This window comes from Balaenoptera physalus, assembly GCF_965194825.1.
Source record: "Balaenoptera physalus genome assembly, chromosome: X".
NCBI classification, from domain to species: Eukaryota; Metazoa; Chordata; class Mammalia; order Artiodactyla; family Balaenopteridae; genus Balaenoptera; species Balaenoptera physalus.
In genome coordinates, this window is record NC_138903.1 from 95,316,026 (window position 1) to 95,343,596 (window position 27,571).

Genomic DNA, 27,571 nt, shown 5'->3' on the forward strand with positions numbered 1-27,571 from the left:
GTGCTCCCTTCTGAAGTCCAGAGCAGGTCTTCCTTGACATGCTCCCCCTCCAGCTTAATATCTTGGAATGTGTCTGGTCCCTAATGACCCTTAGTTTGTCTCTTCTCCAAGTTCAGTTTGTCCATTGCATTCCCCCACTCTCCACCCTTCACCGTTCACACTCCACCACCACACCAATATGGGGGGAGTTCTTTCAATCCCATCAGGGTATGCTGGCGTTCTTTCAGGCTGACCCCTCGGAAGTCTTTGCTTTGCTTCTAGTGGATATCTTTGCACCCCAGAACAAGGTAGCCTGATTTTGTGAGGGAGCCCAGAGCATTTTCTGGGTCAAGACAGACCTCACTCCTTTGATAACCTCAGGGGCTAGCAGATCATTCATTCATTCAATAAATATTTCTTATAATGAGTGTCTACTGTGCATCAGGCATTGTTTTAGGCACTGAATATACAGCAGTGAATAAGCTGGATGAAAATCCTTGCCCATTGGCGTTTACATTCTAGTGGAAGGAGACACACCATAAGCAATAAACATGATAAATAAGTATTGTACAGTGTACTAGAAGTTGATGAATGTTATTGAAGACTAGAAAGGAGATCAGGATAAAGAAGATCAGGAATGCTGGGCACAGGGGTGCAGAGTGCAACTTTAAATAGCACGGCCATTGTCGGCCTCAGTGAGGAGGTGACATTTAAAGAAAGACTTGGGGACTTTCCTGGCGGTCCAGTGGTTAGGACTCCACGCTTCCACTGCACAAGTTTGATCCTAAGATCCTGCATGCCGCGCAGCGTCGCCAAAAAAAAAAAAAAAAGACTTGAAGGAAATGAGGATGTTAGAGAAGGCAGAAGAACCCAGTGTAAAGGCCCTAAAGCAGCAGTGTGTCTGGTGTGTTTGCGGAACAGGGGAGAAGCCAGCATGTGGAGTTGGGTAAAGAAGGGGGAGAGTCGTAGCTACTGCAAGGACTTTGGCTTTGTTCTGCATGAAATGGGGAGACGTGGCGGGGCCGGAGCACAGGAGTCACATAATCCGATTTACACTAGGCACCTGCCCTGGTCAAGAGACAGGATTTTCCATGGTGTTTTCCCTGGAATACAACTCCTTCCTTCCCCTGGGAGCTTCCCAGACCCCGCAGATGATTCATCCCTGGACTCTGCCTCATTGAATATGGGAAATGGTCCAAGTCCTTGAGCAGGGAGCCTTGGCCTTCCTTGAATACCCAGAATCAAGGGCATCTTGACTCTGCTTCCTGAACACCTTTGTTCCCAGAAACATTTGAAAAAGGCCAACAAAGAGAGGGGAAGCTCCTTCAAGGCGAACTCTTTCCATTCCTTTAGTTCTTTTAAAGGATTATGTATTCCTGGAAGAGAATTTTCATACCTCACAGCTTGTTGGATCATTGGCATAATTCTTGTCTGAAGAGTTTCAAATTCTTCATCCTTTTGAATATTTGCTATCTGGAGAGTCTTGCCTTCCATCTGTTGCTTCCTGGCTCTCATTTTTTTGGTCCTTCAATTAAAACAAATCTGCTGAGTATGAGTCATGATGACCAAATGACCTCCTTTGGGTTTTTCCTTTCAGTTTCTCCTCTTGCTTAAATACCAGATTGCCAATAATCATGGTACACGTTTCCCAGGACTCTGACTGTGCTCCCTTTGAGTTCCATAATTCAGGTCTTTAGTTTTCCTTGAGAACTTTTTAGCCTATAGATAAAATTGCTCCTAGGGTTTGAGGATTTCTACAGAGAGAATGTGAGAAGGAATATTAAAAAAGACCTGAAAAATGACAACCCCAGAGATAATGGTAATACCGTCTTCAGGCGCCTGTGCGAACCTATATGTATGGTGTATGTCAGCCGCCACAAATGATGGCAGGCGAGGCAGCCATGCGCATATTTAGATTGCCCTCTGTCCTAATCCATATGCCTGAATGCAGCCCAGGGGAGAATTCTGGTGTCGCTTCTTGTGCTAGATGAGTACCCAGTGCATGATACACTACTCTCCTGTTCCCTCTTCTCTCTGTAGGAGCGCTAAGGAATTCATCGTTCTTACAGTTCTGCACACTCATCAGGTGAGTGAGCCTCTTTGCCATCCGCCCTTCCTCCTGACTGAGGCAAGAGTATCCCCATATTGGAAAGTTATAGCCATGGGAGAAGGGGAGGAGGGAGACGAAGACCAGCATTGTTGTGAGCCAAGGATTTAGGAGTGAACTTAAAAGCGTACTTTCTGAACATCTTGTCTACGCTCATGTCCCAGACTTGAGGATTTTGAAGGGCTACACAGTGCTTTGTTCTGCCTTGTACTCTCTGCTTTGCCCCATTTAAGCTGCCCCACCCCTGCCCCAGTTCCAGACATATTTTCTACCTCCTTTTTGCTGTGCCCCATCAAAATTTCCCTGTCCAGTGTCCGATTCCCTTAATCTTTGCAGACGGTGGGTGCTAATCTTATTTATTCATTCACACAGGTGTGTACTAAATGGCCTACAATATGTGAGACACAGCACTGTTTTGGGGGATTTACTGTAAAGTTGCTGGGGAGGTACAGTTGGACAAACAGGTTCACCTTTGTCCAGGTTCAGTCACTAACTGGCTATGTGACCTTGCGTGAGTTAGTTCCCTTTTCTGAACCTGTTTCGTCATCTGTAAATTGAGGGATTTAGACTAGAACAGCGTTCCCTGAACTTGCCTGATCATAATAGTCACCAGGACTGTTTATTAAAAGTGAAAGTCCCCAGACCCTTCTTCTCAAAGGCTGAAATCAGAAGGCACAGTGTCCATTACTAGGTCACATCCTTATAGTCATCTTAACTCAAGTTCACAAACCCAGGTGCAAAACTTCTGCATGCAAAACTCAGAGCCCTCCTTCCACCTCCAGCCTAGGTGTCCCTTTCCAGTGTCCCCAACTCTACCCTGCACCCCAGCACTTATGTCCCAACCCCATCCCATAGCCACAGGGGAGGTCACATCTGTTGGGGATGGGAGACATGAAATCAGGGGAGACTTCACAGAGGAGGCTACACCTGAGCTCTACCTTGAGAGATGGGGCAGGATTTCCCAGGCACAGATGGAGGGAAAGCTTATCCAGAGAGAGATGACATTTCTGTGCAAAGCAAGGGGCAGTGCATAGATGCAAGGCATGGGCTCACGAGTCTGGAAGACGGGTTCAAATCAAACTCTGGCATTGACTGCCTCTCCTCATGGCCCCCAGCCATCTTCTGTGTCAATGTGAACCACACACACAAACATACACACACACATGCGTGCGCGCGCGCGCACACACACACACACACACACGCTTCCTGGTATTTAGGCCTTTCTCAATTACAATTCTCCTGTCTCAGGGCTTGCAAGCTCCACCCCTCAGTGGGTGTTACCAATAGGCCCCTCCCTCCCCACCTTACTGCACATGATTAGTTGCCTAGTGGGCAGTGGGCAGTCAGCCCTCGCTCCCCAATCACCTGCCATGAAAATGGCTACCAGTTCCCCCCAAAAATGATCCTTGTGGCGTGGTTGGAATTTACCTCTCTGATCAGAGACCCATTGTGGGTTACTTTGTTAGTCAGGTCTCCTCAAATGTCACTTCCTTGTAGAAGCCTTCCTGGACTATCCTTTCTAAGATAGAATCTACCTGCCACTATCTCCTGATACTGCTTAATTTTCCCAGCAGAGCTGAAATATTATATTTTTTAACTTTTTGTTTTGAAATCATTGTAGATTCACAGGAAGCTGCAAAGCTAGTACAGTGACATCCTTTACCATGTTTCTCCCAGTGGTTACGTGTTACATACCTACAGTACCATATCAGAACTGGGGCACTGATGTCAGTACAATGTGTGCGTAAGTTTCAGTGTCACTCTATCACATGTGTGGCTTCAGGTATCAACACAGTCAAGATACTGGACAGTTCTATCACTGAAAGGATCCCTCATGTTGCCCTTTTATGGTGCCCCTACTCACCACCCTCAATCCCTGTCAACCACTAGTCTGTTTTCCATTTCTGTAATTTCATCATTTCAAGAATATTATATAAATAGAATCATAGAGTATGTAACCTTTGGTGGTTGGCTTTTTTCACTCAGCACAATGCCCTTGAGATTCATCCAAGCCATTGCTTGTATTAATAGTTTGCTCCTTTTTATTGCTGAATAGTATTCCATGGTATGGATGTACCACTGTTCGGTCATCCACCCATTGAAGGACATTGGGGTTGCTTCCAGACTTTGGCTAGCCCAGTTAAAGCTGCTATAAACATTCATGTACAGGCTTTTTTGTGTGTGAGCATTAAGTTTTCATTTCTCTGGGACAAATGCCCAAAAGTGTGATTGTTCAGTCATATATTAGATGTATGTTTAGTTTATTAAGAAACTGCCAGGCTACTTTCGAGAGTGGCTGTATCATTTTACATTCCCATGAAATATTATACTTATAGGTATTTATTGTCTGTCTCCCTCAATAGAATGTCAGCTCCACGAGGGTAGAGGCTGTGGTTCACTGCTGTATCCCCAGCGCCTGGAACAGCACCTGGCATAGAATAGGCACTCAATAAGTATTTGTTGGAGGAACGAAGGAAATCCAACTTCCAGCCAGCGAGGCAACCTAAACTAAAACTAAACTAAACTCAAGTGTCCAAACTTAGGTGCAGAATGAAGAGCCTAACACCCCCCTGTATCTCTGTCCCAACTCTCATCCCAGTGTCCCCAACACCCCTTTGTCCCCCAGTTCTTATGCCCCCACTGCCCATCCCATGGCCTCTTTGCCGTGGCCAGGCTGCTTTCCTTCCCTCCTTTGTACATTTCTTAGTTCTCACTGCCCTGCAGACTTCTGTCCACATCTCTTCTAACACATGGCTGTTTCCTTGAAGACCTGGCTTGAGACTCATGTCTTCGAAACACCTTTGCCTGACTAACCTCAATGAGAGTTTCTAGTTCATTCATTTGTTCACCAAACATTTACTGAATGCTTACTATTCTAGGCGCTCTTCCAGGCTGGGAATATGGCAGTGCACAGGACAGACATGGTTCCTACTCTCAGAGAGCTTACATTCTACTTCTTGGCCTTGTGCTCTCTAAACCCTAGAAACAGTGAAAAGTGGGTGTGCACATATACACAGGAGTGATAGGTAAAACAATTAGCAACCTGTACAGGAGGGGCCTTCCAATCAAGATGTAAGCCAGCCCCAGGCACTGGAGCATAGTCTTGCAGGCCGCCTAACTGTGCCAGGTGTTAACCCTTTAGTTGATCTTTTATAAAGAGGTCCCAGGGGAGAGGTCAGGTGGCACCCAGGAAGCTTAGGGCACTGACTACTTACCAATCAGTGGGAGAGAATCCCTCAATATTTTACAACAGGTATGGCCATACCAGTGCATCCCAACCAAATTTCAGCCTTGCATACACGTACAGTCGATCCTCCGTATTCACAGATTCTGTATTTGCAAATTCATCCACTGCCTAAAATTTATTTGTGACTCCGAAATCCATACTCACGGCAGTTTCCTGGTCATTTGCTGACATGCGCACAGCGTGAAAATTTTGAGTCTCCCAATGCGCATTCCCAGCTGAGGTCAAACAAGACGAGGATGGAGATGGTAGGGGGCAGTGCAGTGTAGTGCAGGAAGCTCCAGCTCTGGGGACAGTTGGATGGGGTTTGAATGCCCACTCTGTTAATGGGGCAGCTTCAGGCAAGTCACAACACTTCAGAACCTCATTTTCTCCTGGTGAAATAAAGAAAATCGAATCTACCAGGGTGAGTTGTTTTTAGAATTTAAGATTATAATCTATGTGAGATACACACACGCACACACACACACACATTTCCCCCAGGAACAACTGTTCAGTATTCATTAGTTCAGTGCTCACACAACTATGAACAGCAGAAATCAACCGAGAGAATCTTCTCTCGCACTGAAGTGAAAGCTTCTTGAAGACCCCCAGCACATGTTCACTGTTACAGCTCCTACATCACAGAACATGGTAGCACTTGGTATCTCATGGGTGCCGCTTACCAGACTCTCATGTTCAAGTCTCCAGAAGAAAATCTCCTGATAGGTCCAGGTTGTGGCCCAAGAATCTGTACTTTTAATAAGAGCCACAAGTAATTCTGATGCTCAGTAGAATTTGGGAAACATTGAACCAGACAATCTTTAAGGCCCCTGCCACTCCTACATTCTGTGGCTGATAATGGTCTAATACAGTGGTCCTCTACTGGTTATACATTTGAACCTCCTGAGAAGCTCTTAAACATATTGATCCTTGGGCTCTAGCCTCGGACCAATTGAATTAGAAGCTCTGGGGATGGAGCCCAGGTATTGATCTTTTGAAAACTCTCCCCAAATGATTCTGATATGTAGCCAGGGTACACGGTCTAATGTATAGTCTCTTTCTGATGGCATTTTCCTTTTAAAGGAGTGACTGTTACCATGGCAGATCATTGGGGAGTATTTTGGGCAGTCACAGGGATCCTTTCCCAGGGACCCTCAAACCATACTGCATAGATAGCCACTTATTAAGTCTATATGTATTTAAGAGTGTTCTTTAATCTTTGAGTGCCCAACTATTCCCCGTGATTGACTGAATATGTATTCATTTTGGTACCCTTAGACCTTGTCACATCGTATGCCGTCAATAAATATTTTAAAATAAAGTACTGGCTTGTGACCTAGAATAGCCCTGGCAAAGCAAGCAGACAGTCCCTTCAAATGAAACCCTAGTTTTCTGGTTTTGAAAACTTAGCCTGTACCCAAAGAGTCTCAGCCCCCTCTGCTTGGAACCACCTGTCCAGAAAAAAAGCCAAAATAACGGGAACCACCGCAGAAGAATTAGTTTCCACAGAGCTTCTTCAGTATACTGCTTGGCAGAGAGTAGGTACTCAAACCCTATCTGCTGAATTGATGAAGTAATTTGATATTAACCCTAGCAATCAACTACTGCCTTCTATTCTGTGCCTACTCTGCGCTTGGTGCTAGGGGAAGACACAGCAATATAAAATGTCATCTCTTCTTTTACAGCCTGGTTGGGGAGATGAGCAATGGTGGTGTGGATTCACAAGGAGTACTGCAGGAAATCCAGGGAGGGGAATAGCGAGGTTGGGGAAGGGTTCAGGACCAAGGTAGAATTTGAGCTGGGTTTTAGAGGTGGCATTTAGCTGAGCAAAAGGGACGCTGGGGGCCCTGAAGGGTGGGGATGGTGAAGAGATAGCATGAGGTAGGCACAGAAGGGGGAAGAAGCCCCATGTGTCCAGGGAGCTGTGGGCAGAACACCCAACTAGGCGATAGATGGGGAATGAGGGTTATGTGTGGTTTGTGGGGGACCTTGGAAGCCGGGGAGAGGACATGTTCCCCTCTAGGCAGTCCTGAATGCAGGAACGAAAGACCCCTGAGTCCCTTATCAGTGGGCCCCTGACACCAGGATGGCCCTCCCTTGTCTCTGGCTCCCACAGTGGTTGCTATGGGAATTGCTTATAAGTAGGCTCAGGTGTCAAAGAAAATGAGGCAGCAGAAAGGGAAATCAGGAGGCTGTCAAAGCTTCAGGAACCTGAGCTCCATGTTCTTAAAATCCTTTCACAATTATCGAAGTGCAGCCCTATCATACACTAAAACGTTTGGCCGTATACCTGTCTTTGGCCAAGGTATAAGTGAACACAACCCTGAAATCTGTACTAATAGAGCCACCAAATTAAAAAATGGTCAAAGAATCACCAGCTGTTTAATTCAGTCCTGAGGGAAGAGGCAGCCTCTCCTGTTGCTTATTCCACGGAGCCGCTGGCTTCACATTTACTTCAAGGGGCTTGCAATGGCCCCGGAGGTACTTAGCAATTCTAGTCCCGTGTTTCAGGCCAAAATTCATTTCAGCCAGAAAGGGTGCCCATTGCAAAATGAGACTCCCAGCTGCTTGGAGGAAAAATGGGGTCAGTCAAGAGCTCAGATGTCCCAGCTTTAAGGTACTCAGTCTATGCTTAGTGCGTTAGGACATTTCCAACAATTCCTGGGCACTACCCTCTCAGAGATTCTGACTTTTGAAGTCTGGTGTAGGCCTAGAAGTCTGTGTTCTAACGAGCATTTCCCAGTGATTCTTATCATCAGTTAAGTTTTAGACATAGTGGGTGAGTGCATGCTAATGAGTTGGTGCAGGACTCTGTGAATTTCTTCTGTAAAGGGCCATATAGTAAATACTTTAGGCTTTGTAGGCCATACGTGGTAGCACAAAAGCAGCCATAGGCAATGCATAAATGAAGAGAATGGCTGTGTTCCAGTAAAGCTTTATTTACTAAAATATGTGGTGGGCAGGAGCTGGCCCACACAGGCCCATAGTCTGCTGGCCCCTGAAGTGGGTTCCTTACTCCTTCTAGGTACCACATTTGAATGTTGACCAGGGCCTTCCCAGTTCTCAGTACTTTAATTCAAATGAGCGACTCTAGTATCAAGAACTTCAGGCCCCATATTTGCACTTTGAAGATGCTTTGGGACAGGGCGATCTTTGAGAGCCCCTCAAGTCACACTGCAAGGTAGGCGTCACCTGTGTCGAAGCATAAAGCTAGACCTGACTCCGTGACATGTAGCAGAGACCAGCTGGCAATGAGTGACTCATCATCAGTGATCGAGGCTGAAGACAGAGAATAGGATGGAGTCTTAGAAACCAACAGGACAAGGGTCAATGAGGAATGAGGCACAGACAAGCTGAAAACAGCTGTACAACAGACACTGGAAATGACTGTAATCCTTGAGGATAGCAAGGAGGCTGTCCCCTCTCCATACGTGATACATAAGAGGGTACCAGCTAGGGGTCTTCATTTGTTCAAATCCATTCACTAGGAGCAAGGTAGAACCAGACCAGTGAACGAAAGACCAGGAATGGACTTCCAGCTTCAGTCCGCTGTGGGGAATGATGGCTAATCCAAGACTCAGGAAATCTGGGTTCTGGTTTTTGCTCCACTACTCAGTTATTTGGATGCATTGAGTAAACCGTATCCTCTTCCCTGGCCTCTGTTTCTTATGTAAAAATGAAGGGTGGACTAAAATGGCCCATTCAGGTCTCTAGAGATGCCTCATTCCACACTGTGCATGAGGGCATTCGATGACAGATGATCACAGCGAAAAGAGAGGGTGGCCGTCAGGTAGAACAGAGTTCACCTACCTTGTGTCTGGCACCTCCGGTGGAAATGTGACTACTGTGGAGACGGAGTCAAGCAGAGCTGCCTGAACAGAAGTACAGATCCTTCTATCTTGCCCCCTCCCTTTGCTCCTGCCTCAGCCCACAGCCTCCACCCAAGATTTGAGCACCAAGCTGTGCAACACAAAGGCATTTCTCGACTTCCATGAACAATCAATACTGTAATCACTTTCTGCAACGATCTCCAGCCCTGGATTTCCTTGTGCTATATTGTCTGCTGCCAACAAATTGTCTCTGTGGCTCAGGATGAGAAGTCTAAGGTTTCTTTAGCTCAGTGGTTCCCAACCTTAGCTGCATTTTGAAATCATCAGAAGCTTAAAAAGATACCAATACCTGGGCCCCATCCCCAGGAATTTAAAAATTTTTTAAAAACCCCGGGGTTTTTTTTTTAAAGCTCCTCCCTCCGGTGTTTCTGCCCTCTAGCCAGCACTGAGACCCACTGCCTGACGTTCTGCTGGACTCAGTGGCTTTCTGCAGTCTGCCCTCTGTGGGGAGTGAGCTTGTTGGCTCTGGAAGAGAACACAGCTGGGACCAGGGCCCAAGAGCTAACGAGGACGTTTGTTTCTGGTGTGTCTTTATCTTAGGGCCCTGCCCTCCTGTGGCTGATCTAGTAAATGAATTCCAACCGCAGCGTTAATGGCAGAAAATAGCTTAATGTATTGCCTTCCCAGCTGGTGGGGACCCTTCAGGGCCTTAACACAAAGGAATGCTTGATTGTAGTGCTCGCAGGCTCCATGGCAAGGCTGGTAGGGGAGGCGGTTTGAAGGAGCCCCAAACCTGATTTCCCCCTTCCTCATCTCAGTAAATGGCATCTCCATTCTTCCAGTTGACTCCTCTTTCTCACTTCCCACAACCAATCCGTCAACATAGCATCTTGGTTCTATCTTCAGAATCTAGCCAGAATCCACTCACTTGGGATCATAGCGCCATTATTACCATCCTGGCCCAAGCCTCCATCATATTTTAAACTGTATTCCTGCAGTAGACTCCGAACGGGTCTCCCTCCTCTGGCTGCCACCCTCCTGTACTGTTTTCCACACAGCAAACAGAGGCATCCGTTTTAAATGCAAGTCAGACCCTGTCTGCTCAAAACCCTCCGGTGGAGCAAAATCCAAAGTTCCTGACACGTGATCCAGCCCCCAGACTCCTCTCCGGCTCCCCGCTCAGTCGTTCCTCTCCGGCCACACTGGGCTTCCTGGCTGCTCCCCCCGCACCCCAGTCCTCCTCCCACCTCAGAGACTTTCTTGTTCTTTCTTCCTGGAAGGCTCTTGCTCCAGATATCCTCATGGCGGTCTCAAGCTCACTTCCTTCAGGCCTCTGCTTAAATGTCACTTCCTGGAAGAGGTCTTCCCTGACCGTCCCGTCTAAAATAACACCCCGGCCACTCCCCACCCTCACGGCCTCAGTCTCTGCTGTAGTCCCTCACTCTGCTCGATTTGTCCTCGTGTCCTTATTTGCTACCTAAGAGATATTTCTGTGTTTATTGTCTGTCTGTCTGTCCCTGCTAGGGTGGGCGCTCCTTGAGGCCAGGGAGTTTTGCCCATCTTGTTCACTGCTGGATCCCTCATCACCTAGAACTGTGCCTGGCACAGAGTGGGCCCTCCCTAAATTTGTCACACGGATGAATAAATGCCCCCAAAGACATTAGGGTGCCCCTCACCAGGACTCCTGCATTTCCTCAAATCCACGGCCCACCCAGGAAAGACTTAGTTTCCAGCATTTGCTAACCATGCGTCCTGCTGAATTTGTGGGAGTTTTCGAAAACTGGAGGGCCTAGCTGATTGAGCATTTCTTACAGAATTGGATGAACAAAGTAGTGGAGAGCCCAGAACTAGGAAGCCAGGACACCTGGGTAAAATCCCTAATGTCTCTACTCCCAAATAGTGTAGAAATTGTGGAGAAATCCTTTTGGAGGGCTAGGCCTCCTTTCTTCCACATCTAAAATAATATTTTCTATGAGCCTCCATCCTAGGGGCAGGGCATATCTTTGAAATGAATAAGATTATTTCTATAAATCCTTTGCGATGTTCCTATTCAGATGTAATAAAAACCACCATTTAGGTATATCTCACATTAAGGAAATCAAATATATAAAACTTCAGAGCATGTTATTACAAAGAATTTTTGCAAACTCCCCTAGGCCTAGAGCATTAATAATGGGATTCAACTTACTCAAATTCGATTTATGCCCAGCTTACACAGAACATACCAATCACCTAAGGAAGCACTTAGCACATTGCCTTGCACCTACTAGGGAATCAATACTTACTTATTGGCTTATTGATCAGCAAGGCAAAGGGTACCCATACGGAGACATCTTAAGTCCCATGCAGCAAAGGTCAGGTTTTTCCCAGGGATGGAGAACTCACCAGCCCTCTCTGTTCTTTTTCCAGTCCCCCAAATCTGCCTTCATCAGTGCTGCGAAGAAGGCCAAGCTGAGATCCAATCCCGTGAAGGTCCGATTTTCTGAGCAGGTGGCAATTGGAGAAACAGATGCAGTAAGTGCAGCTTCAGCCTCCTCCCCTCGGCCCTTGGCCGTAGTCGGCCTGGCCGTCGAGGTCTCGCTCTGGGCCTGTTGCTCATCTGCTGCTCCTCAGAATGGACAGCATTATGAAGGGGTTGGAGGGGGGGACCTCAGGGCTCTGGGTGGGTATTGAGTGAAGGGTGTGTGGCATCCAGAGAAGCCCTGGGCATTGTGGGGAGAAGGAATATGTATCAGTACGCTCAGAATCCTCACGGTGCTTCCAGAAATTTCCATCTCTAGCACAGTGCTCCATAAACTTCGTTTGGTTACTTGAAGGAAGGAAATAGTGGTTTTCTGAAGATGCAGTGACACTGAGCTCTCTTTACGTTGAAGTGATCCCACAACTCCAGGTCTCAGTTGGAGAAGACTGTGCAATGAAGGGTGAAGCAGCCTGGGGGAAATGATATAGACTCATTAAGTCACAGAGCTTTTATTAGGCACCGGCTGCATTCCCAGCGTTACAAGGGATGCAAAATAAATGCCTGTTCCCTGCCTCTGGATACTTCTCAGTGATGTTGGGAGTACAAGTGGCTCAGACTGAGACAGTATAGAATCCACCGCAGGGTGGTATGATTTCGAGGAGCAGGTGATGCTTGACGGCCCATGCCATGCAGCGACCAATCTGGGGGGTCATGGCCAGCCCACTCTTTCTCACTGCTTTGTGGGGTTAACATGAACTGAGCCATCTGTTCCAGATAAGCAAATGAGAAGAGGTGGGTGGAGCGCAGAAAGATGTGTATTAGGCGGCCATGGTGATATCCCATGGGGATGGGTAAGGGAAGGACAGCCGGAGCTAACGGGCACTGCGTGCTTTTACAGGCTGTCCTGGGCTGGGCTCTCGGGAGGCCTGTGGCACTTCTGTCGTGAGGAACAGCTGCAGCTGAGACAAGCTAGGAGGCCCAGCCTGAGTGGAGAAATCAGTGGGACGCCAGGCACCCCTATAGTTCTTTGAGGCAGAGCCACCCAGACGAAGGGATGGATAGAGGACAGAGGTGTCTTCCATCTCCATTTCCCTGACTCTCATACCCAAACTTCACCTAGGCCCTCCTCCATCCCTGTTCAAGGAAGGCTGTGAAGCCCAAGTGACAACTGGGCCCCATTGGCTAAGCCGTCGGAATAATTGGTGGCTTGGCTCCGTGTCAGTCACAGAAGAAGAGGTTGAAGAGAAGCGGGGGCCAGTGAGCAGAGAGGAAAGGGAGCAGTGTGGAGTCCTCGTGGATCAGAGTAAAGCAGATCCTGAGGTCCAAGTCACTAAGGGGACATTTGTGTCCTGAGCCCTTGAACACCCAGAGGAAGTGAGGCTTGAATTTGGAGAGTACAGATAGGTACAATCTATCCCGTCTCGGCATCACCGAGTAACCCACCAAAGCCAGGCCACCCAGTGAAGAATCCCTCCCCTCCTCCCCCTCCCCTTCTTTCCCTCCTTTTTCCTCCTCTCTCTTCCTCTCCCTTCCCCACTCCCCCTTCCTCCACCATGATTCCCCTCTCCACATGTCACATCTAGCCACAGGCAGAAGCCAGCCCCCACCAAAGACCAATCTGCACATAAATGCCCCAGAGTAGCTAGAAGCCCCCCAGGGTTACTCTGTCGCTCCCCGACAGGCCACCAAGCATGGTGGAGGCTCTTGTCTGGGAGAGACACAGGGATCAACCTTCTCACTCTCGCTGTGCTCAGGAAATGACTTGATGTCACAATACAGCCCCCCACCATCCCAGTGTGGACCGTAGCAGCTTCACCACTGGTCAGGTCCCGGGGGAGTCCAGGCCCAGGTGACTCCCAGCTACCCTATCATCCCTTTCTCTTGGTGTTCCAGGGCTTTATTAAGCAGCCAGAGCAAAAATAAATCCTGTGGGTGTTCCTTGCCAAGTCTATTTTTAAGCAAAATCAATTAAGTAATTATCTGAGTCCAACCCAGCGTGCTAAATAAAACCAGCCGCCGCTGAGTGTCATCAGCCTGGGAACCCGGGGCCTCTGGGCTGGGCGGGAGCGAGGCATCTCGGGATCAGGGAGAGAACCGGGGAGTCGCTTTTCCAACTTTAGATTCCATCACTCCCCACTGTGGCTTGACTCCATCACGAAATGATCTGATGTCACAATAGCACCACCCCGCCTCCTCCTACCACACCCTGACCCAGGAGAACATGCTTATGTTTTCATACTTTGTCCGTGACAGTCCCTAGATCTGGACTGTTCTTGTCCGGCCTCTCTAATAGTCCACACCTGCCACCTCCTTTAAAATCAAAATCCAGTTCACCTCATCTAGGAAGCCTTAGCTATCTTATACCTGTTGGTTTGATTTGGTGTTATTGTTGTTCTCTAGTGGATTTGTGTATGTGTGCCAGGTCACTACTAGTGTAAGGCTAGACCCCGGTCCTCTGCGCTTGCTGTAGCCCCAGGTATTCAAAAATGGGCTTTGGGGGCTTCCCTGGTGGTCCGGTGGCTAACACTCTGCGCTCCCAATCCAGGGGGCCTGGGTTCGATCCCTGGTCAGGGAAGTAGATCCCGCATGCCGTAACTAAATGATCCCGCACGCCGCAATGAAGATCCCGCACGCGGCAATGAAGATCCTGTGTGCCGCAACGAAGACCCAGTGCAGCCAAATAAATAAATTAAATATATTTTTTTTAAATGGGCTTTGCCAGTGGTTCTCAATCAGGGTCAGTACCGCCCACTCTCAGAAAGCTTTTCGGAACATCTGAGGGTGTTTGGGGTCATCCCAACGATTTGGAGTGTTATTGACATTTATTGTCTCAGAGTCAGAGATGCTAAATGTCCTGCAGGGAGTGTGGCAGTCCCTGAATGATGAGTTGTTAGAGGTATGCAGGCATGAAAGAGCACTGCGGGTACCGGGAATGGTAAGATATGACTCTGGAGAAATAGGCAGGGGCCAGGTCACAGAAGACCTAGGATGCCTTGAGGGAGGGAGACTGGCAGAGCAAAGGCATGGACGTGGAAGTGATCTCGATGTGTGAAGGGCCGGGTGGAAAGGCAAGAGTCAGGAGATAGGAGCGGGTGAGTGAGGCAGGCTCCTAAGGCCTTCCATCAGCCCTTCAGAGTGTGGTGGTCTCTATGGGCCCAGCCCCCTCTGAGCTGTGGAGCTTTGAGCCACAGTAGACTGTGGATGTGCTGTGACATCGAATGAAGGGTGGGCTTTGGATATGGCCCAGTGTCTTCTTGGAGAATTCGGTTCTGGTCTCCACGTAACATTATCATTGATGGGTTCTTTCCTCTGTATCTCTGTCCTTCCATACCTTTGGTTCCCTGTCTCCTTCGCTCACTCCTTTCTCTTCCTTTCCATGCCCCTCCTCTGGCTTCCCTCCTCCTTCTAAATGAGTCCCCCTCCTTGTCCTTTCCCTGCCTGTTCACAGAAGATGATGAAGAAAGAAGCTCTTCTCCTCATCCCCAACGTCCTGAAGGTTTTCTTAGAAAATGGGCAGATCAAGTCGTTCACGTTTGATGGCCGGACCACTGTTAAGGTACCCACAGGGTCTCCTCTCCTGGATTGGTGTTGTCCTCTGCTAGGAGGTGCTCTCCTCTGGAGCACACACCGCTGCTGGTCCTTGGGTTCCCCTGAATCTGCACCAAGCCGCTCGCTACCAGAGCAAGGTGGTCTTGGTCTTTGAACTCCTGCTTCTGGGAGCATCCTGTTGCAAAAACATACAGTCCTCGGATGACTGTGGTGAGGGCAAGTTGAATGCCCAACTGTGTGCTAGCGACTGTGTGTGTGTGTGTGTGTGTGTGTACGCATGTACATGTGCATGCGTGTACGCATGCGTGTGTGCACACATCTGCTAACAAACTGTTTCGTGTCTGTGTTACACTGCGTCCTTCAAGACTCTTAGGAGCTAAGGAGTGTGAAGATTATTAAACCATTTATAAAGCAAAAGTGATTTAAATTGATACAATAACACCTACGCAAGTTTACACACAGAAATCAACAAACCATCTCTCAGGAGATTAGCTTAGCCATGGCTTGCTTTTTAAATACCAACCAGCTCTTAAGCACTGAACCAAGATTTGGAAAGTCCACCAGCAGTCCCTTTGGCTGTTCCTTTCACAGGAAGAGCAGTTAATGAGCTCTGATTCTTAACGGCTCAGCCGGGCATCTAGACGTTGTAGTTATTCCCTTAGTCCTGAGGAGGAGAGGCGATGTACCATTAACCCCCAGGTTCAGCTCTGCTCTGGGATAGAAATATCTGCTCCTGCTTCTTCTGGATTCTCTCCAGAAAGAGAATGCCATCCCCAGAACGAATGTTTCCATGCAATCAGTGCTGCCTGCCCAGAAAACCCACCTTGGCCCACAAGTGTCCTGAGGTGCCCCTGCTGGGGCTAAGACAACCCTATAAATAAAGCAAGCCCTGGGCCAGGAAACTTTCCCTAAGAGGAGTTATCAGGTGTTCAGAATTGGCCTTGCCAGCGGTTCTCAGCCGGGGTTGGCACTGCCCCCTCCCAGGTAGTTTTTGGGAATGTCTGAGGGTATTTGGGGTCATCCGCATGGTTTGGCATGCTACTGGCATTTAGTGTCTCAGGGTCAGAGATGCGAAATGTCCTGCAAGGAATGGGACAGTCCCCGAATGATGAATTGTCCTGTCCAAAGTGCCAGTAGCGCCCGAGTTGCAAAAGCCTGGGCCTAACCCGTGTTGATTGAACCGAGACTTTCTTTGGAAGGCTTAGGCCTGGGTGGGTCCCCCAGGGGACTTAGGACCAAAAAACACTCCTTAGGGTGCCCCAGGATGGTCTCTTGACTATTGAAGGTTTCCGTCTATGGGAGGGACATTGAAACTAGGCCACCCAGGGCTGTCCAAGTGCCCCTCCTCCAGATGTGGGTATCTCTCGGTGTCAGAATCCTCCTTTGTGTTAAATCATGGACCGGTATGTCCGTTGTCGATCTGTCTCCATGCTGGAGCATTTACTCCTCTCTTTCCCCGTGGAGGCTCCTCTGAGTGTCCTCCCACCTCACAATGTCACCGCCGTTAGTGCTTCTAGGTAGCCCCAGCCTTCCAGGACAGCAGCGTCCCCTGGCTTGTGACCTTACCATGACTTCAGGGAGGGTGCACTGACTGTTCATTGGAACTTGGACAGGCTGCCAGGCCGCTTGTCCCAGAGAGGTACCTGGGTGAATTGACAGCCTGGCTTGGGAGCTGTTAGACTTGTAACACCGGTTGGCAATCACCAGCTTGGCCGTCCACAGTCCCAAAGCAGCCGAACTGCAGAGAAAATCTCATCTCTCCCTGCCAGCACTTGAGCAACACTGGCGCCTCTGTGACTACTTGGATAATACAAAGAGATATTCTCAAGTACCCACCAATTTCCAGCCTAACATTTGAATAGCTAAACGGCTGTCAATGTTCACTGAGGGGCTTGTTTGGCAACCCTGGCTGGAAGGGAGCTTCGCATTCCCAAGCCTGCTTTTTTCCGGCCTTCGGGGGCTCAACGATGCCGATTGTACGAACACACACGCTGGAGGCCGGTGTATGCTGAAGTCACAGCAAATAGATGGTAGAAGTCTCAGAACTGACATGTGGGCAGCCCCCACAGATCTGCTTCCAGACACCCTAATATTAAAAGTAGGGCAGCAGAGCAGACAGAGTGCAGAAGTAGTCAAACTCATGACTGTACATAAAACACATGACATTGTTCCTCTGCGTGGATGCATTTTTCAAGTTGCTAAATTGATCATCTCTAAAAGCCAGCTAAATCAAAGATGAACATTTTGGCAGTAACTCCCGTCATTCAATTTAGGTTATGAATCCAGAAATCGTCTACTTTTTAATCATGTAATTGTGGCTTTGGCTTTTGTTAATTCCTAAGTAAAGAGTTGCTGGACAAACCAGAGTGAACATTCTGACTTATGTGAGAAGCTGAGGGAAGAACCAACACAGTGCCTGGCACTTAGGACACACTCAGGAGGCAATTTGTTGAATGAAAGGAGAGAGAGGGGGAGGGAGGGCCATGACCTTCTTTTGCCATATGCCTGGCCCGGCCAAGTTCAGAAACACCTCCCTCCACCCCCTGCACCTGTGGTGTTCCCCAGGGCCCAGGCCTCTGAACAGCACTCCTGGCTCATTCTCCTCATCCTGGAGCACCGTGCCTGGGCTACCGTAAAGGCCAGTGTCTTTGTCTGGCCCACTCTCCCAGCCTCAGCCTTCTCCCCAAGACTATCTTTCTTGATGTTCAGTCCCCTTCTCCCATTCTGGGTGCTTAGAGTATCTTAGAGCTGGAAGGGATCTCTCTCTCAAGGCTCTTTTGTCTTCCACAGGATGTCATGGTGACATTACAGGACCGGCTTTCCCTGAGGTACATTGAGCACTTTGCCCTTGTCCTTGAGTATGCCGGGCCAGAACAGAACCACAAGTTCCTGCTTCTCCAGGACAAGCAGCCCCTGGCTTATGTAAGTAACTCCTTTGTCCTGGCCTGATAGCTTTGCAGATGGCCTTTAGTAGAGAAGAGGCTACCAGGTACTCTCTTTCTGGAAAATTCATCATGATATGCTCAGCCAGCTCCCAGAAGTCCCAATTCTCAAATCAAGATCTTTATGACCCACCCACAGAGGCTTTTTAAAATGTCTCTTGGGAATTCCCTGGCAGTCCAGTGGTTAGGACTCTGTGCTTTCACTGCCAAGGGCCCGGGTTCAATCCCTGGTCGGGGAACTAAGATCCCACAAGCCACACAGCACAGCCAAAAAAAACTCTGTAAAATGTCTCTTGTGACCTAAGAAAGGCATGACAGTTGTTAGTCTTGGCGGTCACTAGTGGGGAAAGCATGGGGTGGTGATTTACTGCGTGCAAGACTGAATTGAGCAGTGTCAACTCCACTGTCTCCTGGAGGCCCTGCTAGACTTTTCCACCTGCGAGGGGCGACTTTACCTTCAGGTGAAGGCTGTAATATGGAAGGGTCAGCGAGTGGAGTCTAGTGAGACCCCTTAGGCTAGGACACGTGTGGGCTGGGAACGGGCTGAGTGGGACCAAGCACGGACAGCATGTCACCCGTGTCAAGTTCCAAAGTAGAGTAGGAGAAAGTGTCTTATCTTCCCAGCCTCTGGAAAAAGGCCAAGGAAATCCAGGATTGCTGGATAGTATTTCACCAGTGGTGATGCACCATGAAGAGTAAGAGAGGCAACCAGGGCCAATCAATGTTCCCAGGGAGTGGGGACTTACTTCCCTGGTGGTCCAGTCATTGAGACTCTGTGCTTCCAATACAGGGGACAGGGGTTCAATCCCCGGTCAGGGAACTAAGATCCCACATGCCGCATGACGCGGCCAAATAAATAAATAATTTCTCAGTTGCTTTAAAAACAATATTCCCAGGGAGGGAGGGAAGGAGTTGGATAGGGACGGCTGGGAAGAAATGTCTAAAGGAAGTGAAACAAAAGCTGAAATCAGACACACAAAAATGAAAGGATTTAGGAAAGAAGAATTCTTCAAGTTTGGCTCTCAGCCAGATGTGGTCCAGAGACTCACAGGTTCCTACCTGTGAAGGAAAGGTGGGTGTCCTGCCTGGAGGGAGGCCTAAGCGCCTCCCCGCCCCTCAAGGGGCCTTGTGGATCCAACTGGCCTCTTGTTCCAAATGGGATTTTTAAGCATTTTTATTACAAAAAAATCTCATATACACCAAAGTAGAAGGAATTGGATAATGAACCCTCATTACCCATCCCAGCTTCAGCAGTTACTGGTATATTGCCAGCTTGTTTCAGCTACACCTCCAAATGGGATTTTAAGTCTTTGATTTGGTTTCTCATAAGCAACTTCCTTTGCTTGAGGCTGAGCCCCTCTGCAAGGCAAAGGCATTAGCCCCACAGCAAGAAGAGTCAGAGAAGTTGCCAGGAGCCCTTGCTTCCTACCTCATGTCCTGGGCCTTAGGTTGTTGATAAAGGCCAAGTCGTGGATAAGTGGTTCGAAAATTCTAGTCACTTTGGGTCAGAAGGGCAGAAAAGACTTGTCTCCTCATCACTTTCCCCAATGGTAATTGGAATCAGCCAGGCGGAAGACAGAATAGGAAACAGCACCCTAGCTCTGCCTCAGGCCCTGCCTTGAAGAGCCCCCGACCTGGCTCCTGGCACCCAGCCATTGATTCCAGCTCTCTTTTCCTCCCACCTCTCACCCCTGGGATTCAGGTAGTGCAGCGGACACACTATCATGGAATGAAATGCCTCTTCCGGATAAGTTTCTTTCCCAAAGACCCGGTGGAGCTGCTGCGTCGGGATCCTGCTGCTTTCGAGTACCTGTACATCCAGGTAGAGTCTGGCTTGGGGATACACAGACAGACAGACCAGTGGACAAACAAGCTGGCAGGCTGTTCTGCCATCACAATGAAGTCGCTATGTAAGTTTTTCCAACCTTCAGGTAGCTCTGAAGGCTCTCTCATTTTCTGCTACCACTGTAGGCCATGGTCAAGTTGGTTGGCCTGGCAACCTGAGCTGGCTCTGGCTCCAAGTCCCGTCTGTTTGTCTAGACAGATCTTATCAGTTTGCAGGAGGAAGCAACCCCAGTAACTCTGGCATCTTCACAGCATACCCTGGTTTAACAAGTGCATTTGAGTAACAGGAGGTCCCAATCCCCAATCCCGAGCTCCACTAAGGATATGGTTCCCAATTCAGTTCATCCAGAAACATTTGCTGAGCACTTACTCTGGGCCAGGCCCTGTGCTAGGTGCTGGCAATCAAGGTGGTCAAAGAACTATCCTAGATCGCTAGAGCTCATGGACAGATATGTGCACAAATAAAGACAGTGTGACAGGCACTATGAGGCTGGCAGGGTACAATGTCAGTAGGGGCACTCAGGAAGCAATTTGCCAATTTTCCCCGGGAGGGGCACAATGCAGGCTTCACAGAGGAAGTGATACATGCATGCTCTTAGCCTTGAAAGATGAGTGGATGTTTGCTGGGTGCAGAGATGGATGTTTAGTTCAGATAGTTTGGAATTTGGTGACAAGACCTTGTCCACCCTCTCTCTCCCCTTTGTGATGATGTGTTCAGCTGTATTCCTCTTTTATACTAAACAGCTTTAGTGAAGTCTAATTGACACATGGCAAACTGCACATTATTTCAAATGGCAGTTTGATAAGTTTTGACATATGTTTGTATCCATGAAACCATCACCACACTCAAGATATTAAACACATCCAACACCCTCAAAAGCCTCCTCAGGCTCCTTTGTAATTCATACTCCCATCTCCAGGCAGCCATTGACCTGCTTTCTGTCACTGTAGATTAGTTTGCGTTTTCTAGAGTTTTATACAAATGAAATCATACGGTATGAACACTTATTTTGATCTCACTCCTTTCACTCAGCATAATGATTTTGAGGTCCACCCATGTTGTTGTGTGTATCAGCAGTTCATTCCTTTTAATTGTTGAGTAGTGTTCTATGGTATGGATGTATAAAAATTTACCAGTTCACCTGCTGATGGACATTTGGGTTGTCTCCCTGTTTCAGCTACTACAAATAAAACTTCTATGAACATTCACGTACAAGTCTTTGTATGACATAGGCTTTCTTTTCTCTTGGGTAAATACCTAAGAATGGAATGGCTTGATCATACGGTAGATCTATCTTTCTTTAATTTCTTGAAGAAACTCCAATACTGTTTTCCAAGGTGGCTGTACCATTTTATATAAGCACCAGCCATGTGTTAGAGTCTCAGTTTCTCCACATCCTCATCAGCACTTGGTGTTAGCAGTATTTTTTAAATTTCCGTCATTCTGATAGCATGCAGGGGTATCTCATTCTGGTTTTCATTTGCATTTCCCTAATAACTGATGATGTTGAACACCTTTTCGTGTGCCTCCTTGTCATCATGCAGCTTTTTTGGTGAAGTGTCTATTCAGATCTTTTGCCCACTTTTTAAATTGGGGTTGTTTGTTTACTTATTGTGGAGTTTTGAGAGTTATTTGTATATTCTGGATACAAGTCATTTGTATGTTATTTGCATTTATTTTCTCCCAGTCTCTAACTTGTCTTTTCAGTCTCCAAACAGTGTCTTTCACAGAGCAGAAGTTTGAATTCTGATGAAGTCCAATTTGTCAATTTGTTCTTTTATGGATTTTGCTTATGATGTCATATCTAAGAAGTCTTTGCCTAACCCAAGGTCACAAAGATTTTGCTCTTATTTTTTTCTAGAAGTGTTATCATTTTAGGCTCTACATTTAGGTCTGTGGTCCATTTTGAGTTAACTTTTATATGTGGTACAAGGTATTGACCAAAGCTCTTCTTTTTTCCATATGGATATCCAATTGTTCCAGCACCATTTATTGAAAAGACCATCCTTTCTGCATTTAGTTGCCTTTGCGCCTTTGTGAAAAATCAGTTGTCTGTATATGTGTGGGTCATTACTGAACTCTCCATTCTATTCCATTGATCTATTTGTCTGTCTTTATGCCAACATCACACTCTTTTGATTACTGTAGCTTTATAATAAGTCTTAACATCAGGTAGTGTTTGTTCTCCAACTTTGTTCTTTTTCAAAGTTGTTTTGGCCATTCTAGGTCCTTTGCATTTCTATGTGAATTTTAGAATTAGTTTGTTAGTTTCTACCAAAAACCTGCCGTGATTCTGATTGGGATTGTGTTGAATCTATACATTGGTTTGAGTCTTCCAACCCATGAACACAATATATATCTGTTTAGGTCTTCTCTAATTTTTCTCAGCAGTGTTTTCTACTTTTCAATGTACAGGTCTTTCACATGTTTTGACAGATTTATCCTTAATTATTTCATTTTTTTGATGCTATTGTAAATGGTTTGGATTTTAACTTTAATTTCTGATTGTTGCAAGCATGTAGAAATACAGTTGGTTTTGTATATTGATCTTATATCCTGCAACCTTGCTAACTCATTAGTTCTAGTAGTTTTTTTTTTGTAGATTCCATTGGATTTTCTGCATAGATGATCACTGATGGAGCATTCCTTTTACACTCTCTCCTATGCTGTAGTGATACCACTGTGGCTCTCTAGTCTCTTAGCTCATCCTGGTTTCACCTCAGCACAATGGGCAACTGGTCTAACCAAGGCTGAATCCTTGATAGCTGGGATTCTGACCTTCAGGGTTTGGGGGTTGTCATACCTCTGGCCAGTAGTTCCAGGAGACCCTTTTTAGGATAGCATAGGGAAGACTGACTTATCACTGCTTTGATCTTCAGACCCCAAGGAAAGAATATCTGCCCCATCCCTGCAATCCATCTCTCACTGTGGGCTTCTGGGCCAGAGCCCTGTAGAGAATCCCTCCCAGTGTCTCTCTTCCTTTGTTCCCATCTGAGCTGGTAGAGGAGCCTCCGATGGCTGGGGCTGGGGGGCGGTGAGTATAGGCCCCAGAGAAAAGGCAGAAAGGTCTCTTGTAACAGGAGGAAAGAAGGGGAGTGGTGCATGTCTCACTTTTGCAGCGCCCTAGATGTTCTGACCATTTGTGCCTTGCCATTGTGTGTACCTGTCACTGAGAAGGGGGCTGTCCAATGTCCGCTGAATGAAGCAAATAGTGTCTCTGAGTCCTGAGGTTCCTCTGTTACCTCTTCCCCAAGGGCAGAATCTTCCTCTTCCGCTTGATCTAGGATGCTTACTTACACCACGAGTTTTTTCTAGGATATAAGGGAGTCCGTGGCGGGGTGGGAGGGTGGGGAGGGAACGTCTCCTTTAACTGACGGGTTTGGACTGCCCTCTCTCACAGAGTCGGAACGATGTCATCCGAGAACGCTTTGGAATGGACCCCAAGCCAGAGATGCTTTTGGGCCTTGCTGCCCTCCACATCTATATCACTGTCTCAGCTACTCGACCTAGTCAGAAGATCTCACTCAAGAATGTGGAGTGAGTTGCTCCAGGGCCCTTCAGGATGGGGGCAAATAGCTGTGTAGGGAGAAGGTGCAGTGGTTGAGCTGTGCTCTGCTTTTTAGGAATGTGGGCCTGGGATGGGAGTGAGAATTGGAATTCCTCACACCTAGACCAGGATGCCCTTGAGCTACAGCTTCTACTAGAGAACTGTGACCAATGTTACTCGCCTGCCTCCAGCCCCTCTCTGTCTCTCTCTCCTAATCTCCATTCCTCCATCTCTGTCTCAGATTTCAGCTAGTTTCTGTCTTACCATTTTGCTTTCTCTGTCTCACCTTGTCTCTCTAATTTCTTACTTTTCTTCTGCTTTTAGGAAGGAGTGGGGCCTGGAACCCTTTCTTCCCCCCTCCCTCCTACAGGGCATCAAAGAGAAGAACCTCCGGAAATCTCTCTCTCAGCAGCTGAAGGCGCACCAAACACATCCTTCCAGCAGCACCAAGGTATCCAGAGTAGGCCACCGGGCACCCTGCTCGGGCACTAGTGGCCATGGGGGACTCCTGTGTGGTTTCCCAGCAGGTGTGGTCTTCTGGGGAACCCTCCCCACTGTTTTTGACTTGGATACACATCTAGCTTGGCCAGATATGGGGCATGATTGTGGAGAGGGGTTTTCCCCAAGCCTGAGCCACCCCCAGAGACTGCTCAGTGGCAAGTCACTGGGAGAGCCCAGGGTCCTCAAAGCAAAGGGACCAAGGTGCAGGAGGAGAATATTCTTGGGTCGTTCCACCCATTTAGTCAGTGCTGATGAAGCACCTGTCGTGTGGACAGCACTGGACCCTGGGGAGACATGTTTCCCATGGAAACGACTGCTCTGTCCCTCATCAGCTTTCTAATTCATCAGCCCTGGTACAGGGAATTCTGGGAGATAAAAGCCCAGCCCCATGGGACAAGGCCTGACCTGGAGAATGGGTCGCCTGGTGGCAGGTGGAAGACTCAGGTCCCTGCTGTGCTCTCCTGCACTTTCCCACTCCCTGCCTTCCCAGCCCCGCAGGCCCTTCTCAGGCCTGCAAGGCTCAGTCTGCTTGCCTCGGAGGCAGGCGGGTGGTGAGGGGGCACCAGAATCCACATGCCGATGGAGACACTGGACACAGTTGCCCCCTTATAGTCCACCCATTCCAGACTCCCTGGGGCACCAGAATCCACATGCCGATGGAGACACTGGACACATTTGCCCCCTTATATTCCACCCATTCCAGACTCCCTGCATTACCAACTAGCTTCTCTTTTAAGATGCAGATTTCCCCGGAGAGTTAAGCCATTCCTACCTTGCTGTGCATATTTAATCAGATTGTTTTCTTCCCAGCTGAGAGCTTCAGGGCTCCCAACCATCTCCTCAGCAAACACTTTTTCTGAGCGCCCCCCACCCCCAGTGCTTGGGCTGGAGATACAAAGATGAAGAAGGCCCGGCCTCTGCCCTCAAGTCAGGCACAGGCTGGTGGGGAAACAAGAGGCAGTCACAGCGCAGTGCGACCAGTGCAGGTGCCCTGGAAGCACGGAGGAGGAGCCAGCCCAGCCCGGCCTGAAGGAGATGGAAAAGGCCAGGAATCGGTGCATTTGATGCCAGAGCTGGGTCTTAAAGGACAGATAGAAGCTTGTCTAGATGAGTTGCGGGGAGGAAGACTTTCCCAGGCAGGGAGATCCAAAGAGATCAGCATAAACCAGTGCGGAGGGTTCAAGGAACCTGCCTGAGTGGGGTGCGGGCAAGAGAGGAGGCCGAAGAGGTTGGCGGGAACCTGTTCACGGAGGGCCTCGTGTGCCATGGAAAGGGGTTATCCTTCACCCTGTAGGCAGCACGGAGACACTGAAGGGTTTAAGCAGCCAGTGGTGTGATTATGTTTTAGGCTGCTCCCTCTAACTGCAAATGCGGAGGGGTGGAGGGAAAGGAGTGTTAGTACTGAAGGTAACCCGGCTGCCACCGTGATGCAAGTGGGGGACATCCAGGCAATGACCGTGGGGCTAGAGAAGAGGGATGGGTAGGGTGGAGAGGGAGTTAGGAGGTAGGATCAAGATGATCTGGTGACTGGTGGCCCTCAGGTGAGAGGCTGAGGGAGGAGTCCAGTGTGACTCACAGGTTTCTGGCTCAAGTGCCCGGGGGATGCGGGTACCACTGATGGAGACTTTTCTGCCAGAGGAAGAGCAGGCTCGGGACTTAGAGGTGCTCAGGATAAAGGTATTGAGTGCGACCCCCAGTTGGGGGGGGCCGCTACCTAGTGGCCATCAGGGATCTCAGGAGAGAGGTATAGATGTCGTGGGGTGTTGGAGTTGGGGAAAGGCGTTGAAATTAACCAAGGAACAAAATGAGTAAGCTGGATTCTTCAGGAAAGAGGATCAGGGCATAGGAGGAGGGTTTAGGAAGGGAGATGGGCTGCTAGAGTCTGGCAAGAGCTGTCCAAACTGGAACCTTCCTGTGGTTCTCCCGAGCGTCCCACAGTGGGGCTTGCTGACTGGTCTCACTAGTGCCTGTCCTAAGCTGTTGACCCTCCTTCCTGTGAACATGGGTTTGCTTTTCCCGTGCACCTCAAGTTTCTCATATCTCTGAGTCGGTTGTTTCCACAGGGCTCTGCAATTCAGGCCAAACTCCAGTATCTTCGAATTCTGAATGAACTTCCGACGTTCACGGGCGTTTTGTTCAACACTGTGGGCCTGGTCAGTGAGGGCAGTGAGGGGGAGGGAACCCTTCGGGGGCGCTTGTCCTTGGCTGGGGGGACAGGAGGGGACTCCATTAGATCTTTCAGGTGGCATGCTCTGTCAGCAGATATTTCGAAAGGCCTCCCCTCCTCTTCCTCCTTCTTCTCCCTCTTCCCTCCCGTGGTGCTCTCATCCCGCCTCTGGTAAAGTGGTTAAAGTAGGAGGCAATAAAATAAAATAAAATAAAATGTAAAAAATTTCAGGAATTCCCCAGCGGTCCAGTGACTAGGACTCCGCACTGTTACCGCCCAGGGCCTGGGTTCGATCCCTGGTTGGGGAATTAAGATCCCGCAAGCCGCGCGACGGGGGCAGAAGGAAAAGATAAAATGTAAAGTAGGAGGCTATATTTGTTTACAGTATCCTCTAGGCTCTTCTGTGCCCCCTTTTCTCAGTTTCAGAGGTCAGCAAACTTTTTTTTATAAAGGGCCAGATAAGTGAATAGTTTAGGCTTGGCCGGCAGGCCATGAAGGTCCCTGTCGCAACTACTCAGCCCTGCCATTGCAGCGTGAAAGCAGCCGTGGACAACGCATAGACAAATGGGCCTGGCTGTGTTCCAATATCTCTTTGTTTACGGACACTGAAATGTGAATTTCATGTGAGTTTCACATGTCACAAAATACGGTTCTTTTGAATTTTTTCCAAGCATTTAAAAATGTATAAAACCATTCTTAGTCCGTGAGCCGGACAAAAACTGGCAGAGGGCTGGGTTTGGCCTGTGGGCCAGAGTTTGCCGACCCCTGCCCTGTTTCATTGCTCTTACCCATATTCCCTCAATCCCCTAGCCCAGACCTCCCCCCTCCCTGCCAGGGCCTTCACTACAGCAACGCTCCTCTCCAGCGGGGCACAAGTGGTCCCCCTAAGACTGTGCCCCAGGCTAGTTTACCCTAGTGAGCCTCGGTGAAAGGAAATTCAAATCATCTTGCTGACTGGATCCAGGTGCCTGTCATGCTCTGTGGAACGCGCTGTCATGCTCGAGGGGCAACTGATGGAAAGCCGCTTATCGAAGTGTCTAGAGCAGATGGAATAGGTTCCTCGGGATGATGCTAATGCCAGGGAATGGGCCGGCAGAGGGCTCAGGCTTGATGGCGCCAAGGAGCCTGTCAGGACCACTTAAGGGAATCCAGTCCATCAGGCGCAGAGGTGGCCATTTACATACTGGGATTTGAGGATCACGGAAAGCCCACTGCTGAAATTCTTATAGGTCATTCCTCTGGGGTAAGACTGCTGTAGTGCCTATTAAAGGGCAAATATCTTCTTAGGGAGGGAGGTCCCCCTCCACCCCTCCAGTCATTAAGCGCCCAGTCAACCTCTAACACCTTGGGCAGAGTTACTTTGTCACTTTAGCTTTTAGCACCAGGTGAGAAGTGCAAGTCCAAGTGGCTGTTGGT

General features: G+C 48.5%; 1 protein-coding gene across 7 annotated transcripts in view; it reads left to right on the plus strand.

Moving 5' to 3' along the window:
* The window catches only part of FRMPD3 (FERM and PDZ domain containing 3), a 131,169-nt gene that overhangs the window by 79,114 nt on the left and 24,484 nt on the right, over positions 1-27,571 (plus strand). For 2 of the 7 annotated variants that reach the window (XM_082447496.1, XM_082447497.1), the window contains 8 exons: positions 2,020-2,065; positions 11,552-11,656; positions 15,052-15,159; positions 17,943-18,074; positions 19,797-19,916; positions 23,341-23,477; positions 23,812-23,938; positions 26,052-26,141. In XM_082447496.1, the coding sequence (XP_082303622.1) occupies positions 2,020-2,065; positions 11,552-11,656; positions 15,052-15,159; positions 17,943-18,074; positions 19,797-19,916; positions 23,341-23,477; positions 23,812-23,938; positions 26,052-26,141 (865 nt within the window). Of the gene's footprint in view, positions 1-2,019; positions 2,066-10,341; positions 15,160-17,942; positions 18,075-19,796; positions 20,005-23,340; positions 23,478-23,811; positions 23,939-26,051; positions 26,142-27,571 lie in introns of those variants that run through there. The other 5 variants (XM_082447495.1, XM_082447500.1, XM_082447499.1 and 2 more) reach the window with 3 other exon arrangements.